Source organism: Nelumbo nucifera, chromosome 5 (genome assembly GCF_055504915.1).
Source record: "Nelumbo nucifera cultivar China Antique chromosome 5, China Antique-T2T, whole genome shotgun sequence".
Taxonomy (NCBI): domain Eukaryota; kingdom Viridiplantae; phylum Streptophyta; class Magnoliopsida; order Proteales; family Nelumbonaceae; genus Nelumbo; species Nelumbo nucifera.
Genome location: NC_142653.1, coordinates 60,277,530 through 60,292,885, shown reverse-complemented (window position 1 = coordinate 60,292,885; position 15,356 = coordinate 60,277,530). Strand labels below are relative to the sequence as shown.

The window sequence follows — 15,356 nt, the reverse complement described above, 5'->3', positions numbered from 1 at the left end:
TGGGAAAACCAAAGTTTCTTTTGCTCAGGCAGTTGCTTGTGGACCTAAGCAATTTACTCCAGTGGAGAGGAATGGTCCGAGTGCAATATAGGAGGAGGGAGGTGATTCATCGGGTCGGGCAGAGGTATTGGTAGCCTCAGGAATATGCACGGGGTCCAACCAGCAGGCCCATCTCTAAATTGTAATTCTGGGCCCAGTAGGCCCGAAAAGTTAAGTGGGCTATGCTTAGAAGACCGAAGAGTGAGGGGGGCGCATGACAACTTAAAGGAGCACATGACAAGGTTGGCTCCTCAGGTAGACAGTAAAATCCGTATACCATCGTCTTCCTCAAGCCCTTTCTCTCGTTCGAACAGTTCAACGAAGGTCTCCAGCTCGTTACAGTGGAGACCCTCGAAGAAGATGCCACATAAGGAACAGGAATGCCATAACCCCATGAGTGTGAAGAGCAGTGAGGTTTTCGACTCTGATTCGGAAAGATTGACAAACGATGAAGAACTTTCTGATTCCGATTCAGATTTGGAAGAAACCATTTGCTTGGGAAGTATCGACCTCCAAAAACCAAGAGATATACTGGAAGAGGGTAGATTAAACACTGAACTGTATTCCTAGAGGAGGAGACGGATTCGCAAGATTCTAGTAATATCAAAACGCAAAGAAGAGTGAGCCTTAGCAGCGGAGAACAGATCTTTCCCAAACTGGGTATGCTATACAAATGACAGGTGGAGTTGGGAACACTTAAAGAGGTAAGGCAGAGTGATCCCGGCCAATAAACGAGTCCATTCCATAAGTGCAGCCTAGTCAGGACATCAGGCCAGAGAGACAGGAATCAGACTTGGAGCCTTACCTAAGGATTCACGCAGAGGGAAAGAGAAGTGAAGTTTCTATGACTGTAGATGGTGAGGAAGTATTGGTTGTACCTAGTCCGCTTCCACGGCTGAGTCCGGAAAAGGGGAAGGGCCTAGTTCTGACTCCAAGAATTGATACCTAGCAGCCGGTCCACATGCAACCATCTATGCTAATTCCAGGTAAGCCTGTCCATTTGGTTTTAGATACTAACTTAGGTTCTCTGCCTGTAACAGATGTCCTGGAATCCCAACCAGACCAACCAACTGGTAGCAGGGAAGTGGCAATTGATAATGATGGAGTCCGATTAGAGAAGGGAGTTGGGTTGTTAGAAAGGAAACAAGAGGAGTTAGAATGGATTTGGGAGCAGATTTGTGCCCTGCTGGAGGAATATAAATAGGAGGAAATGATAGAGGTGGCTCCAAAAAACCCTGAATCAGAGGCAAGAACCAATAGATTGGGGCAGGAATTAGGAAATAAAGGGAAGAATAGGAAGTCGGTGGGAAATAAGGGTTGGAAAAAGAAGAAAAAGTCTGAAGTAGAGAGACTAATAATGGACATTGAAGGGGATATCGAGTTCAGTGGCAGAGGGGAAAGAAAGAAGGGTTCTAAATGAAGGAACACTATATTGGAGGGCTAAATTCTTGAAAGGTAATGAAGATAATAAGCTGGAATGTAAGGGGTTTGGGTAGTGCCATAAAAAGGAGATCGATTAAGGAGCTACTTAGGAGAGAAAGACCTGATGTTGTGATGTTGCAGGATCTAAAGGGAGGACTTTGTGGGGAGCCTCGGGGGGAATAGTAACTTTGTGGAGGGAGGACTTCGTAGAACCAGTATAGGAGCTGATAGGAAACTTCACTGTATCCCTAAAATTCAGAATGGTGGAAGATGGATTTATTTGGGTGCTAACAAATGTGTATGGTCCAAATAATCACTGAGAGAGGAATGAGTTATGGGAGGAGCTTCATGGAATTCAAGGTTTGTGGGAAGGTTCTTGGTGTTTGGGGGGGGGGATTTTAATGCAATAAGATTCACAAATGAGTCAAATAATCCTAGGCAAGCCATTACAACTAGTATGAGGAAGTTCAATGACTTCATAAATTCCTGTGAGTTACGCGAGCTTCCTTTACTATAGGCTACCTACACTTGGTCCAACTTCCAAGAAAACCCAACCTGCTCAAAGCTTGATAGATTCCTATTTAATGAGGGTTGGGAGAGCCACTGGAGAGGTTTGGTGGCTAAGGCCCTACCTAGGATAACCTATTATCACTACCCTATAGAAGTAGGACAAGAACCTCTTGGTAATGGACCTAGATCATTCAGGTTTGAAAATGTGGCTGACACACCCGGACTTCTTGACTAAGGTTAAGGAATGGTGGAGTGAAGAGATGAAAGAAGTGAAATGGGATGGGGTTAGATTCCACAAAAAATTAAAAAGGTTGAGAGGCAAAATCAAAGAATGGAATAATGATCAATTTGGAAGAGTGGAGGAGGTAAATGCTAGATTATTGGTTCAAATTGAGGAGTTAGATGCAAAAGAATCCCAAGGGATGATGGATGAGCAAGACAGAGAAATGAGGAGGAAACTGAAAAAGGAGTTAGAGGAGACTTTGTTGAGGGAGGAGATCTCTTGGAGACAAAAATCCAGACATAAGTGGATCAAGAAGGGGATGGGAATACCAAATTCTTTCATGCTTTGGATAATGGGAGGAGGAAAAATTTGATACTAAAGCTTGAGGTTGATGGTGTGGAGATAACCTCTCAAGAGGAGATTGCTAGTAGGATTGTGGATCACTTCAAATCCATCTTTCAAAGACCCTTAGAGAATCGGTTAATAGTAGGGAATGAGAATTGGCCAACTTTGAACCAAACAGATAAGGGATGGCTGGAAAGAATCATTGAGGAAGAGGAAATTAAACAAGTTGTTTTTTCTATGGATAGGGATAAGGCATCGAGTCCTGACGGATTTGAGGATAAACATTTTGTGAGTCCTGGAATCAATGCCACCTTTATAGCCTTAATTCCCAAAAAGAATGATGCCAGACACCCCAAAGATTTTCGGCCAATTAGCCTAGTGACAAGCATCTATAAGATTCTGGCATAAGTGCTCTCTAGGAGGATCAAAGAAGTTCTCCCCTCTCTCGTTAGCCAAGCACAAGAGTGTGAAAGAGATAAGGAGATCGGGCAGGAAAGGATTTGTTTGCAAACTGGACTTGGAGAAAGACTATGACTTTGTGGATTGGAGTTTCCTGCTGGAGATGTCAAGAAGACGTGGATTTGGGGATAAATGGTGTAATTGGATAAGAGGATGCTTAAACTCTTGTCGTTATTCAGTGTTGGTGAATGGGGTGGTTAAGGACTTTTCTCCATCCAATAGAGGCTTAAGACAAGGGGATCCACTCTCCCCTTTCCTCTTTACACTTGTTGTTGATGTCTTTAGTAGGATGATCTCCAAAGCAGATGAGGAGGGCCAAATAAAGGGATGGAGAATAGGGAGCAGAGGCATTCCAATAACTCACCTTCAGTTTGCTAATGATATTGTTATTTTCTGTGAAGGGAATGAGTTGAGCAAAGTGGAGAACCTTAAGATTTTAATAAGTACTTTTGAGAGGGCTTCCAACTTGAAGGTAAATTTTGATAAAAGTTGTGTGGTTGGAGTAAACTTGGAGAATAGGGAGATTGAATCCATTGCAAAATGCTTAGGTTGCAATATTTCTTCTTGGCCTTTGACATACTTAGGGCTACCCTTAGGAGCCAACCCTAAAGAAAGTAGTTTTTGGGCCCCTATTGTGGAGAAATTTGATAAGTGTTTGCGGCATGGAAAAAGAATTACATTTCAATAGGGGGTAGGCTGACTTTAATTAAGGCTACACTTGCCAACCTTCCAACCTACTTCCTTTCAGTGTTCAGGATTCCTCCAAGGGAGGCTAAGAAACTGGAGAAGAGAATGAACGACTTTCTATGGGAACCAGGAGAGGTGAAAAAGGATCACTTGATCAGATGGGAGATAGTTAACAAACCAAAGGAAGAACGGGGTTTAGGGATAGGGAACATAGTGCTGAAGAATGTAGCCCTTCTAGGGAAGTGGCTATGGAGATGGTGTTAAGGGCCTGCGAATAGGATCTCGTCACAGGTCGGTTAACGGGGAAAACTTCTTGTTTTCCCTTGTTTCTCCCTTTTCTCGAGGAAGCTATCTTTAGCGCCTTTATGGTGATTTGTTAAAGAGATCACCAACTCTCCTCTGCTCTTTCTTGACTGAAATTATCGATAGTTTTATTGAATAACATTTGATCCTTTAAATAGGAATTACAAGAGTCCTTCTTAAGGAAACTTTCTAAAAAAGAACTTTCTAAAAAACATTAAGAAACTTTCTAAAAAACATTAAGAAGCTTTCTAAAAGGAAACTTTCTAAAAAACATAGGAAATAATAATGCTACTGCCTAATTAATAGGAACACTGAATTTAGCTAAGAGATAAGATAGGAACACTGAATCTAGCTGAGAGATAAGATAGGAACACTGAATCTAGCTGAGAGATAAGATAGGAACACTGAATATAGCTAAGAGATAAGATAAGATAGGAACGTCCATTACTGCCGCTATCTGCAGCTGTGTTCCTTTCCAACAAAAGCATCCACAATAGATGGCCCCAAGAGAGAGAGATTATGGCATGAGGTGGTGGCAAGCATTCATGGTTGTGTAGTTAATGGTTGGGATTCCGGGATATCTCGCCGAGCTACCCTTACTACACCTTGGAAGGCTATACATGGTATTCTCCCTCGCTTCCTCAGACTCATCAGGTATGATGCTTGTTCTAGTAATGCTATTCTGTTCTGGGAGGATATTTGGGTGGGTCCCAACCCCTCAAAGATTTGTTTCCCCTCGCTCTATTCCCTTTCCCTTCACAAACATGAACCAATTGCAACTTTTCTCCCAAGCCCGTCAAACCCCTTATCTTTAAACTGGGACTTTGGGTTTCGTAGAGGATTAAGGGATGGTCGAGTTGTGTTATTGAGCTAATTCATTTACTAGAATCCGTTTGCTTGGACCCCACTTCTTCTGATCAAAGGGTTTAGACTCCTCTTCCAAAATGTACTTTTACTTGCTCTTCTTTTCTAAAATCCCTCAGTTCTAACCCCATTTCCCAAGGATTCCCAGTCAAAGAAGTCTGGGCGCGACCTATTCCCCCAAAAATTGTTGTATTCTGCTGGGAAGTCTTCTATGGGAAAATCAATACTTTGGAAAACTTATAGAAAAAGAGACCCTCGCTTTGTCTTTCCCCAAATTGGTGTTCCTTGTGTAAGGCCGAGAATGAGGACTGTTTCCATTTGCTGATCTCCTGTTCCTTTGCTACAACTATATGGAGGTGGAGCCTTTGTTTATTTGGAGGTAGGTGGTCTATGCCTTCTGATTTAACTTTGTTATTCAACCCATCTGTCTTTATTTGGCACACTAGAAGAGGTAAGGTCATGTGTGTAAGCTTAGGAGCTATACTCGAAGTAGCAGAGGAAGAGAAGAAGACCTCTGAAATGCTGTGAATGTCGAACTGAATAGCTCAGTCGACAGTACTGTTATTTATATTAGAATGTAGTACAATGATACAAGGAATTACTGGAATGCCCCTGATTAGTGATGGGACACCCAGACAACTTAAAACATTAAACAGGATTAGGCCCATTAACACAGGCCCAGTACAGGATAACTTAAACTTAAGTATAGGCTAATAAGAACTCTAATTAGCCGAACACTCATACATACAAAGACTTCAATCCAACACTCCCCCTCAAGCTAAGCATGGATATCAATCATGTTTAGCTTGCCAAGTATGTTCCTAAACTTTGTTGCTGCCAGCCCTTTAGTCAATACATCTGCAATTTGCATCTCAGATGGAGTATAAGGCACACAGAGTTCACCCGAGACAATTCTCTCTCTAACAAAGTGTCGATCAATCTCAATATGTTTTGTCCTGTCATGCTGCACGGGATTGTTGGCAATGTTGATGGCAGCTTTATTGTCACAATACAGCTTGAGAGGACCTTCATCCTTGATGCCAAGCTCATTAAGAAGAGTTATGAGCCATAAGAGTTCAGCAACCCTATGGGCCATAGCTCGATATTCTGCTTCTGCACTTGATCTAGCCACTACATTCTGCTTCTTACTGCGCCATGTGACCAAGTTTCCTCCCACAAATGTACAGTAACCTGAGGTTGACTTTCTGTCTCCAACAAACCCAGCCCAATCTGCATCAGTTTAGGCTTCAATTTCAAGTCTACTGTTTTTCCTGAATAGAATTCCCTTCCCTGGGCAAGTCTTCAAGTACCTAAGAATTCTTTCAACTGCTCTCATGTGAGGGATCTTTGGTGAGTGCACGAATTGACTGACAACATGCACTGCATAGGCAATATCTGGCCGAGTGAGGGATAAGTATATCAGCTTTCCTACCAATTTTTGGTATCTTTCTCTATCACAGTAGTCCTCACCCATTGATTCTTGTAGACCATGGTTCTGTTCTATTGGAGTGTCTGCTGGCCTGCATCCCATCATGCCTGTTTCCTCTAGGAGATCTAGCACATATTTCCTCTGACAAATGTAGATTCCTTCTCTTGATCTAGCAACTTCAATCCCAAGAAAATATCTCAGATTTCCCAAGTCTTTGATCTCAAATTCTGAAGCTAGGAACTCCTTCAGTCTCTTTATCTCTTCCAAGTCATTCCCGGTAATCACCATATCATCCACATAAACAATGAGTGTCGTAAGCTTGCTATCCTATCTCCTTGTAAACAAGGTATGATCTGCACCACTCTGAGTGTACCCCACTTTCTTCATGGCTATACAAAGTCTCTTGAACCATGCCCGGGGAGATTGCTTCAAACCATATAATGCTTTCCTTAGTTTACACACCTTCTTGCCAACATCATAACCTGGTGGAGGTTCCATGAACACCTCTTCATGAAGATCACCATTTAGGAAGGCATTCTTCACATCCAACTGATGAAGTTCCCATGAGAAATTTGCTGCTAGTGACAATAGAACCCGGATTGTATTGAACTTTTCTATCGGGGCAAAGGTTTCTTTGTAGTCAATTCCTTCCTTTTGAGTAAATCCCTTTGCCACAAGTCTAGCCTTATACCTCTCGATTGACCCATCCTCCCTGTGCTTTACTGTAAATACCCACTTGCACCCAACAATGCCCTTCCCCTCTGGCAGGTCCACTAATTCCCAAGTTCTTGCTTTCATTAGGGCTTTCATCTCTTCATTCATAGCTTCTTTCCACCTTGGATCAGATGCTGCCTCTGAGTACCTAGAAGGAACACGTATAGAAGAAAGAGCAGACACAAAGGAGTGATAGGCAGGAGATAAATGTGAGTAAGAAACAAAATCAACTATGGAATGTCGGGTGGTACAAGAACGGACAGGCTTACGAAGAGCAATAGGAAGATCCAAATCCGAAATATGTGAGTCAGAATTACTTTGAATTGCAGAGACAGATTGATCTGAGTCCAACTGGTTGCAGTCATGAGGCTGAGAGCTCTTTTTCCTTCTGTTGTATGTAAGTATCTCCTTCTGTTGCCTACTGGAATCTTTAGGAGCATCTACTGCATCAGGAGGAGTAACTGGCACATTTGGAGCCTTACTAGGTTGACCTGGAATGTCACAGCTAGGAGTAGTGGGTGATGGAAGACCTAAGTCAGATAGGGGAATAAAAAAGGAGGGAGAATGAGAACCCAAGCATCCTAGGTTTCAAGTGTTTAGAACATTCATGTGTAACATCATCCCTCGAGCTACCTCAAGGAGGTGTTTGTTCTTTCTTTCTACAACACCATTTTGTTGTGGTGTTCTTGCACAAGAGTTCCTATGAATAGATCCATGGGAGGCAAAGAACTCATTGAGTTCACCATGAAAGTATTCCTTTGCATTATCTCTTGAAAGATCTGTATTTCAACATGGAATTGCGTAAGCACCATCCTCTGGAAATCTTTCACAATCATTGCAACTTCATCTTTGCTACGCATGGGAAATACTCATGTATAGCGGGACAAGTGATCGATCAACGTGATAAAGTACTTATATCCTCCCTCAGAGATTATAGTAGTAGGCCCCCCCTTACATCAGAATACACAATATGAAAAGGAAAACTGGATCTTTTATTACTTGAATGAAAAGTTGTTCGACAATGTTTGCTCAATTGACACGTTTGACACTGGAAATCTGACATTGAACATGACTTAAATAAAACCGGAAACAAAGACTTTACTATTTCAAATGAAACATGACATAACCGACTATGCCACAGAAAAATTTGACTCTTGTTTGACTGAATATATGATTCCAAGGATGACAGCGAGAGACCAGCTTTGTTGTCGAGAATGTAGGGACCATCCACTAGGCTCCCTCTACCAATCGTCCTCCCAGAAGTTAGATCCTGACAAACACATGAGCCAGGAAAAAAGGTTACACTATAGTTTAAAGAGTTTGTAATACTACTATTGAAAGCAAATTTATAGGAAGTTGAGGGACATGCAATACACAATTCGGGTTAAGGCCATGGGGAAGGGGTGTTGATCCTTGTCCTGCAATGGAAGAGAATGATCCATCTGCAAGCCTCACTCTGTCCCTTCCTAAGTACGAAACAAGTTTGGCTTATCGGTCATGTGGTTAGAGGCCCCTGAGTCAACGATCCAAGGGGAGTATGTGGTAGTGGTGACATGGAACGCAGAGGCCGCATTACCTGATGTAGATGCAAATGAAGTAGAAGGAGTACCAATAACTGAACTATCCATCTGTCGCAAAGCTCTACCATATGAATCCAAATGATCTATGAAGGAATTCATGATATCTTCCTTGGGGTCAGAACCAGTCAAGTGGTCCCATGTAGTACCAACAAACTGAGTATCCTGGGTTGCCACATGTGCTGCATTATGTGTTGTATTCGGCTTCTTTTGGCCTTGCACTTACCCTGTTCTTGGTTCTTCACTGCCCATTTGGGCTTCCCGTGAATCTCCCAACATGTGTCACGAGTATGTCTCAAGCGCCAACAGTCGGTATAAAACAACTTATCTTTATCACCAGCCTTCTTGGTGTCACTTTTCTTGCCCATATTGTTATTACCCATTGCAGCCAATGCTACCTATTGCTCCCCATCAATTGTAACCATCACACTCCGCCTACTTTCCTCATATTGAACAAAAGCATACACCTTTGGAACCGAAGGCAACTCTTTACTTCTTAAGAATGCAAAACCACGCTGCTAAGAAACTAGCTTCTTATAGGCCTTAGCATCGTCATCATGTTTCCATTATATAGTCTGATAGTAATCCAATTCTTTCCACACTAAAGTAAGGGCTGAATAATAGGCAGACAAACTATGGTTAGGTTGAGGATTCAGCTTGCAATTGGTAAATCTTGGCATAATGCCTTTGCTCAGAATAGGTGGTTTTGGCTTGTTCCCAAATCTCACTAGCGGTATCTGCCCACATAAAGTTCTTCCTCACACCGGGTTCCATGGCTGCAAGGAGCCAAGACATCACCATACTGTTTTCTTGGTCCCACCTATATGTTCATCTGTCTCACACTTGAGTTCTTTCACTCTTCCATTTATGTAACTGGCTTTTCCCCTTTCTGTTACATAGAGTTTCACACTTTTAGCCCACTCTAGGTAGTTGAGTCCATTTAGAGGGGTAATTGGCATGGGAAACATCAAGTTTTCACCACCCATACCAGCTGTGCTACAGGTTGGTGTAACCCTAGATGATGCTGGATCATAGTTTGCCATTGAGGAGGAAGGTTTACACTACAAAAACCAGAATCACAAGTGTACCAGACCTGATCCCACACAACCAGAATGCTAAACCCCCAAGAATTCTACTTTTGGAATGAGAAAAAAAACACTGCTGAAACCAGTCCAGCAATTAGACTAATTCCACTACAGCAACCGGTAATCAGTTCAGTAATGGTTCATCCATTAGAACATTAGAACTACAGCCCAGAAATCAGTTCAGTTCAGTTTCAGGGCATTAGAACACAGCCCAGAAATCAGTCACAGTTCAACTACAGTACATACTCCTGTCTAACACGTGTACATAGGTGTAAATAAAAAAACCAAGGCCTTCACTGCATTGGCCACAGAGGAAAAAAAGAATACATACCCCTGTCCAGCACCTGTTCGAAGGTGCAAACCCAGAAACTTATTCTCACTACATCGAACTGTCCAGCACCTATTCGAAGGTGCAAACCCAGAAACTAACTCTCACTGTTAGACAGTTTTGTATGCTCTTAGCTTCAATCAGAATGATGTACATTATGAGTTTATTGTAAATGAATAAAAGTACATATTTGATTCATGTTCCCTTGGTATGTTTCTGTGTAATACCCTTAAACTGGACACTTAATGAGACTCGTGTTAGTTTAGAATGTTCACAGCCAGTGGGTTGGTCTGGGGAGACCTATCCTGATAAGGCTGACACTGTTGTGCCACCAAGTCGGTTGGGGTGGCCTGTCTCAGCTGCCAGGGTGAGACCCTAGGCGCATACAGTGTAGGATTAATTGAATATTTGAACTGGACCAGATTTCCAGTATTGCCCTGGACCTTGGAGATTGATGGGCAAAAACTGGAAAGTTACACCCGACCCCTAGATTCGATTATGATACTGTACTAGGTGTCGGATTGGGCTGTCTTTGATGTACCAATCAGTGAGATCCTTAGCGGGGGTCAAAACCTGGGTATGTTGGGACAGTCTGAGAATTCATCTGAGTGGGTGATCATAGTGACAGGATTAGCCCTTTTGTCGGACAAAGGTAATGATCGGGGATGCACTCTCACTGATGGAAACCAAGACTGCCGGCAGCCGATTTCAATCGTTGAGATTTGTTTTGCAAAGTATATTTTATATGAGATATAAATGTATATATATTATGGTTTCTAAAAGGTTTGCAAAAGGTTTTAATTCCCGGGATCCATATAAGCAGAGAGTGCAACACTGTTCCTTGCAGCTGAGGGAGAGGTCCTCTCTTGTCGGGCAGTGTATGATCATTATGGGCTGAGAGGTTAAGTGTAAGACCATTGAGGATAATACCTGATGGGCTAATCTTGCATCTGCCCACAGTCCCTGGGTGTTATAAGGTGGCTTGGCCCAGGGACCACTTAGGGTAAGTGTTGGGCCCATAAAGCCCATTTGATGGGTTTCAGGGGGTGCATTGTCCATAATAGTGTATTCGGCCAGGCCTTATAACAAAGGCTAGGCCGAACCCATGTGGCTGATGTGTAGATCAATGTTTGGGTCCCACGCCATACAAGGAAGCCCAACTAGGCAGTAGCTAGGAAGGTTAAGTGAGCACATAAGCTTAATGGGCCTAAAGCCCATTTCGAACTGGGCTATTTAATTAGTTAAATATGGGGTGAATTCTGAGATGGATTAGCAGATAGGATAGGGTCTTGACCCTATCGACCCTATCCACTCAGAGAGTCCAGATCTGAATGTGATTCAAATCTAGAAACCTCCTAATGAGATTAGGAGAAAGCTAATCTAATCTGCAGATAAGATAGGGGTTAATCCTTATCACCTAAAGAGATGTTTTGATCCAAATAAGATTTGGATCAGCAACTCCTAATTGGATTAGGAGCTGATCCTTTGTGGTTACAATTAAGGAGGGGGTGGTAGCTTTAAGAAAAGATATATTCACATCCTCTTAAGTGCTGAAAAACACAAAAGAAAGATTTCTGCAATCCCTACGAAAATCTTTCTTGCCGCCTCCTTCCTGCAGCCGCCAGACATCCAATTTGATCTCCAACTCTGTGGGAGAAGTCAAGATTCGATCTTGACATCGGTTCTCTATGAAAGAATTGATTGGAAGCTGTGCTCACGTGCCATCCTGCTGTTTCTTGCGAAGGACAGAATTCTTGAAGAATACTACTGATTCTGCTCCATCCTGCACTGCGCCATCTTCAGTGGGAGCAGTTTTTGGATCCTTCCATGGGCGTGAACACCTTCGTTCGGAGATATTACTTCTCCGTATCAGGTATAATCCTCTCTTACTACTTTTGGTTCAGATCTGGTTCAGTTTATGGTTCAAGATTGATCATTGAAAATATGATTTTCTAAATAGGGAATGTGATTCCCAGTTGAAAGGGAGAGAAAAATTTTTGAAATTCGCCCCTTTATTCGCAAGTTTTGGGCGTCCATACGATGGATCTCTCATCCCTTCAAGTTTGCCATTGAGGAAGAAGGTTTACACTACAAAAACCAGAATCACAAGTGTACCAGACCTGATCCCACACAATCAGAATGCTAAACCCCCAAGAATTCTACTTTTGGAATGAGAAAAAAAAACACTGCTGAAACCAGTCCAGCAATTAGGCTAATTCCACTACAGCAACTGGTAATCAGTTCAGTAATGGTTCAGCCATTAGAACATTAGAACTACAGCCCAGAAATCAGTTCAGTTCAGTTTCAGGGCATTAGAACACAGCCCAGAAATCAGTCACAGTTCAACTACAGCACATACTCCTGTCTGTAATAAAAAAAAAAGAAAAAAAAGAAAAACATACTCCTGTCTAACACGTGTACATAGGTGTAAATAAAAAAACCAAGGCCTTCACTGCATTGGCCACAGAGGAAAAAAAGAATACATACCCCTGTCCAGCACCTGTTCGAAGGTGCAAACCCAGAAACTTATTCTCACTGCATCGAACTGTCCAGCGCCTATTCGAAGGTGCAAACCCAGAAACTAACTCTCACTGCATCAAACAAGGAGAAGAAGGGTGTTTACAGCATCGTCCTTCTTCTACCAGGGCTTCCTTGGTGTTACGACCAAGGGGGACCCCAAAGAAAACAGCGGCAAGTGGCCTGATCAGTCTGATTAGGTTTCTTTGTCCTCCACATGTCCAAGAGATCAAGAGAGAAAGAAAGGAGATTCTTTATCGCCCAGAACCTTGCTCTGATACCATGTAATCTTTCCTGGATAGAGAGAAACGAGAGAGAGGAGAAGAGAAGAGAGAGAAGAGAAGGGAGAGAGGGAGATTCGATTGGGAATCAAAAAACTATAGCTGGCTGATCCCAGCTTATCATTTATATTAACTTAATGTAAATAATAAGAGGAAAATACAATTATGCCCCTGACCACTCCCTACTAACAAACAAATAAGAAGAAAGTAAAAGACACTGGCTGTCAGCATCTTAGGCTGACAGTGTCAACTATAAAATAAAACAAACAACTCTCACAACAAACATGACTGTACTAAACACATCGAAGTTGATTTCCACTTCATATGAGAGAGGCTCCTTGATGTTAAAATCTGCACTGCTTATAGTACTTATCATTTACAATTAGCAAATATCCTAAAGGAATTACGAAAGATCACCTCATAGAAATTATCAAGAAGTTTGGCATGATAGACATCTTTGCACCAACTTGAGGGGGAGTGTTAGAAGATATTTGTAATGGGCATTATTGGTATTTTACCTATAATATAATCATGTAGCTACATATACAAATTTGTAAGGGTAATATTGTAATTTTCTCTCTCAAAATCAAAGTGTTTGAGAGGATTAGATCTCGTTTATCATACTCTTTCCTCATTTCTCTCTTCTCTTTTCTCCCTTCACTATTCTCCCCTTCCTCGCTTAAAACCCTAACCTTTTAACCTAAACACATCAAGGAAGCAAACTGTCTCCCTATTAATCTCCTTGATTCCAACAAGGAATAACTCAACCTGAAATATAAAGGAGAGAGAGAGAGGGAGGTTAGGTTTTAAAATAAATGGAAAATAAACCATAAATACTCCCAGACTTCAATACTACTATTTTCACCATGCTTGAAAGTATATCATGTGTTATTGAAAATTTTTTAAGATAAATCTTTCTTAGGATCTTTGGAGAAAATCATTAGTAATTGTATTCTTAAATCTTATAAGTTGAATTCATTGATTTTGATGCTCAAGGTTGAGGACTTCCAAGATAATTTAAGACTATCCTGTTTTTCCCTTCTTGCATTATGAACTTTTCTATGAAAGTGGTAATAGCTGAAGTCATTATGAACTCTAATGTTGCTTTCAGAATAAGTTGTCACAAGTTTAATAATGTAGCTAATTTCTTTTTAAATAGAACATTTCATCTGTTACATTCGATCCACATGATCACTTCTATTTCCTTGTTCATCAAAACTAATTTTATTTTTCGTAAGCAAAGCCAGAACTCTTATCCATGCAATTTTAGTAACTAGTTCATATAGTCCAAAAGGCATTAATTGGATGATTTAATCCAGTTCTTTGAGGCTTAGAAAGAGGAATGAACACCTTCAATGAGAGTATTTATTTTCAAATGCAATGATTTGTTACTCATTTCTTTCTAGGTAACTGACCAGTTGCAACAGACTGCATTCAGTTCCAATGGAGTCCATCATAACAACATTTATGGTTGTAGGTTTATGGTTATCGGATGTCTCTCTGGGCTGAGCACCTTGGCATGCTTGAAGATTGTTTCTATGAACCACAGAGTATTGAGTGCATCAGACGTGTGAATACACTTGCAGAGTCCAACTGGCAATCTTATGTGTCTGAGGAATTTATGGATATGAAGGGACACTTGATGCCATATCCAATTCATGTAGGCTGGGATGGGAAAATTGGGCCATTGCCTGGGTTTGAATGCTTTCCTGACGTTGGTGGTAAGGTTCTTGGAGCACCCACAACCCTTCCTGATGCTCTAACAACATAGCAGTTCAATAGGTACTCTTACATGGAGTTTTAACCAATGCCAATTGGAGCTTCAAGCAGTTCAATAGGATACTTGCCCACAGGATGGAATTTAGATCGCATATTAATTTACAGATGGAATCAAGGTAGGAATCATACTTGTCATTATAGAATATACATACATATTTCTTTATAGGGACAATTCCTGGATGGCAGATATTGTTTCTCAAACAATGTAGTTTGGCTTTTACCGGAAAAAAATAAAAAAAAAAGCAATGTAATTTGGTAAATAATAAGTTCTACAAGAACAATATTCCACTTCGAGGGGAGTTTTGATTGGTCAAAGCCCTTCCGGTATCATGTCTTTCCCACAGAATAGATTTTTCGATTCATCAAATAAGGATATTGGAAAGAATCCAGTAGAATTACTTAAATAAATATCCTAAACACTTATTTTTGGTATTATATATTATGCATTATAGGGGACTCGGGTGGGAACAGAGCCGGGTACACGTGAGTCCCACTGGCCATCCCATGTCTCCTTTGTAGTGAGGCTGGGTGACCATCTCAACTTTTGGGTCATAGGCGAGTTTCTAAAACCATTCAGTTAAAGGAGGAAAGAAAAAGATTTCCCATCTGGAATTTTTTTATAAATCTTTGATTTAAACTTTGATTAGGATTGGAATTTTGATTGAATTAAAGATTAAGGTTAATTAGGTAAAATATGAATTTTTAGGAGACTGTAGTCAACCCCTCCCAAGACCCGGATAACTATTTTTTTTTTTATTTTTGTTTTTGTTTTTTCCTTTCTCTTTTTAGAGATG

General features: G+C 41.3%; 1 protein-coding gene across 9 annotated transcripts in view; it reads left to right on the top strand.

The window, feature by feature from the left end:
- LOC104588555 (phospholipase D delta-like) overlaps positions 1-14,820 on the top strand; it is a 98,496-nt gene extending 83,676 nt beyond the window's left edge. For 8 of the 9 annotated variants that reach the window (XM_088887832.1, XM_088887830.1, XM_088887834.1 and 5 more), the window contains one exon: positions 14,261-14,820. In XM_088887832.1, the coding sequence (XP_088743958.1) occupies positions 14,261-14,554 (294 nt within the window). In that variant the 3' untranslated portion in view covers positions 14,555-14,820. Of the gene's footprint in view, positions 1-14,189 lie in introns of all 9 variants that reach the window. The other variant, XM_088887833.1, reaches the window with a different exon arrangement.
- The last annotated feature ends 536 nt before the right edge of the window (positions 14,821-15,356 follow it).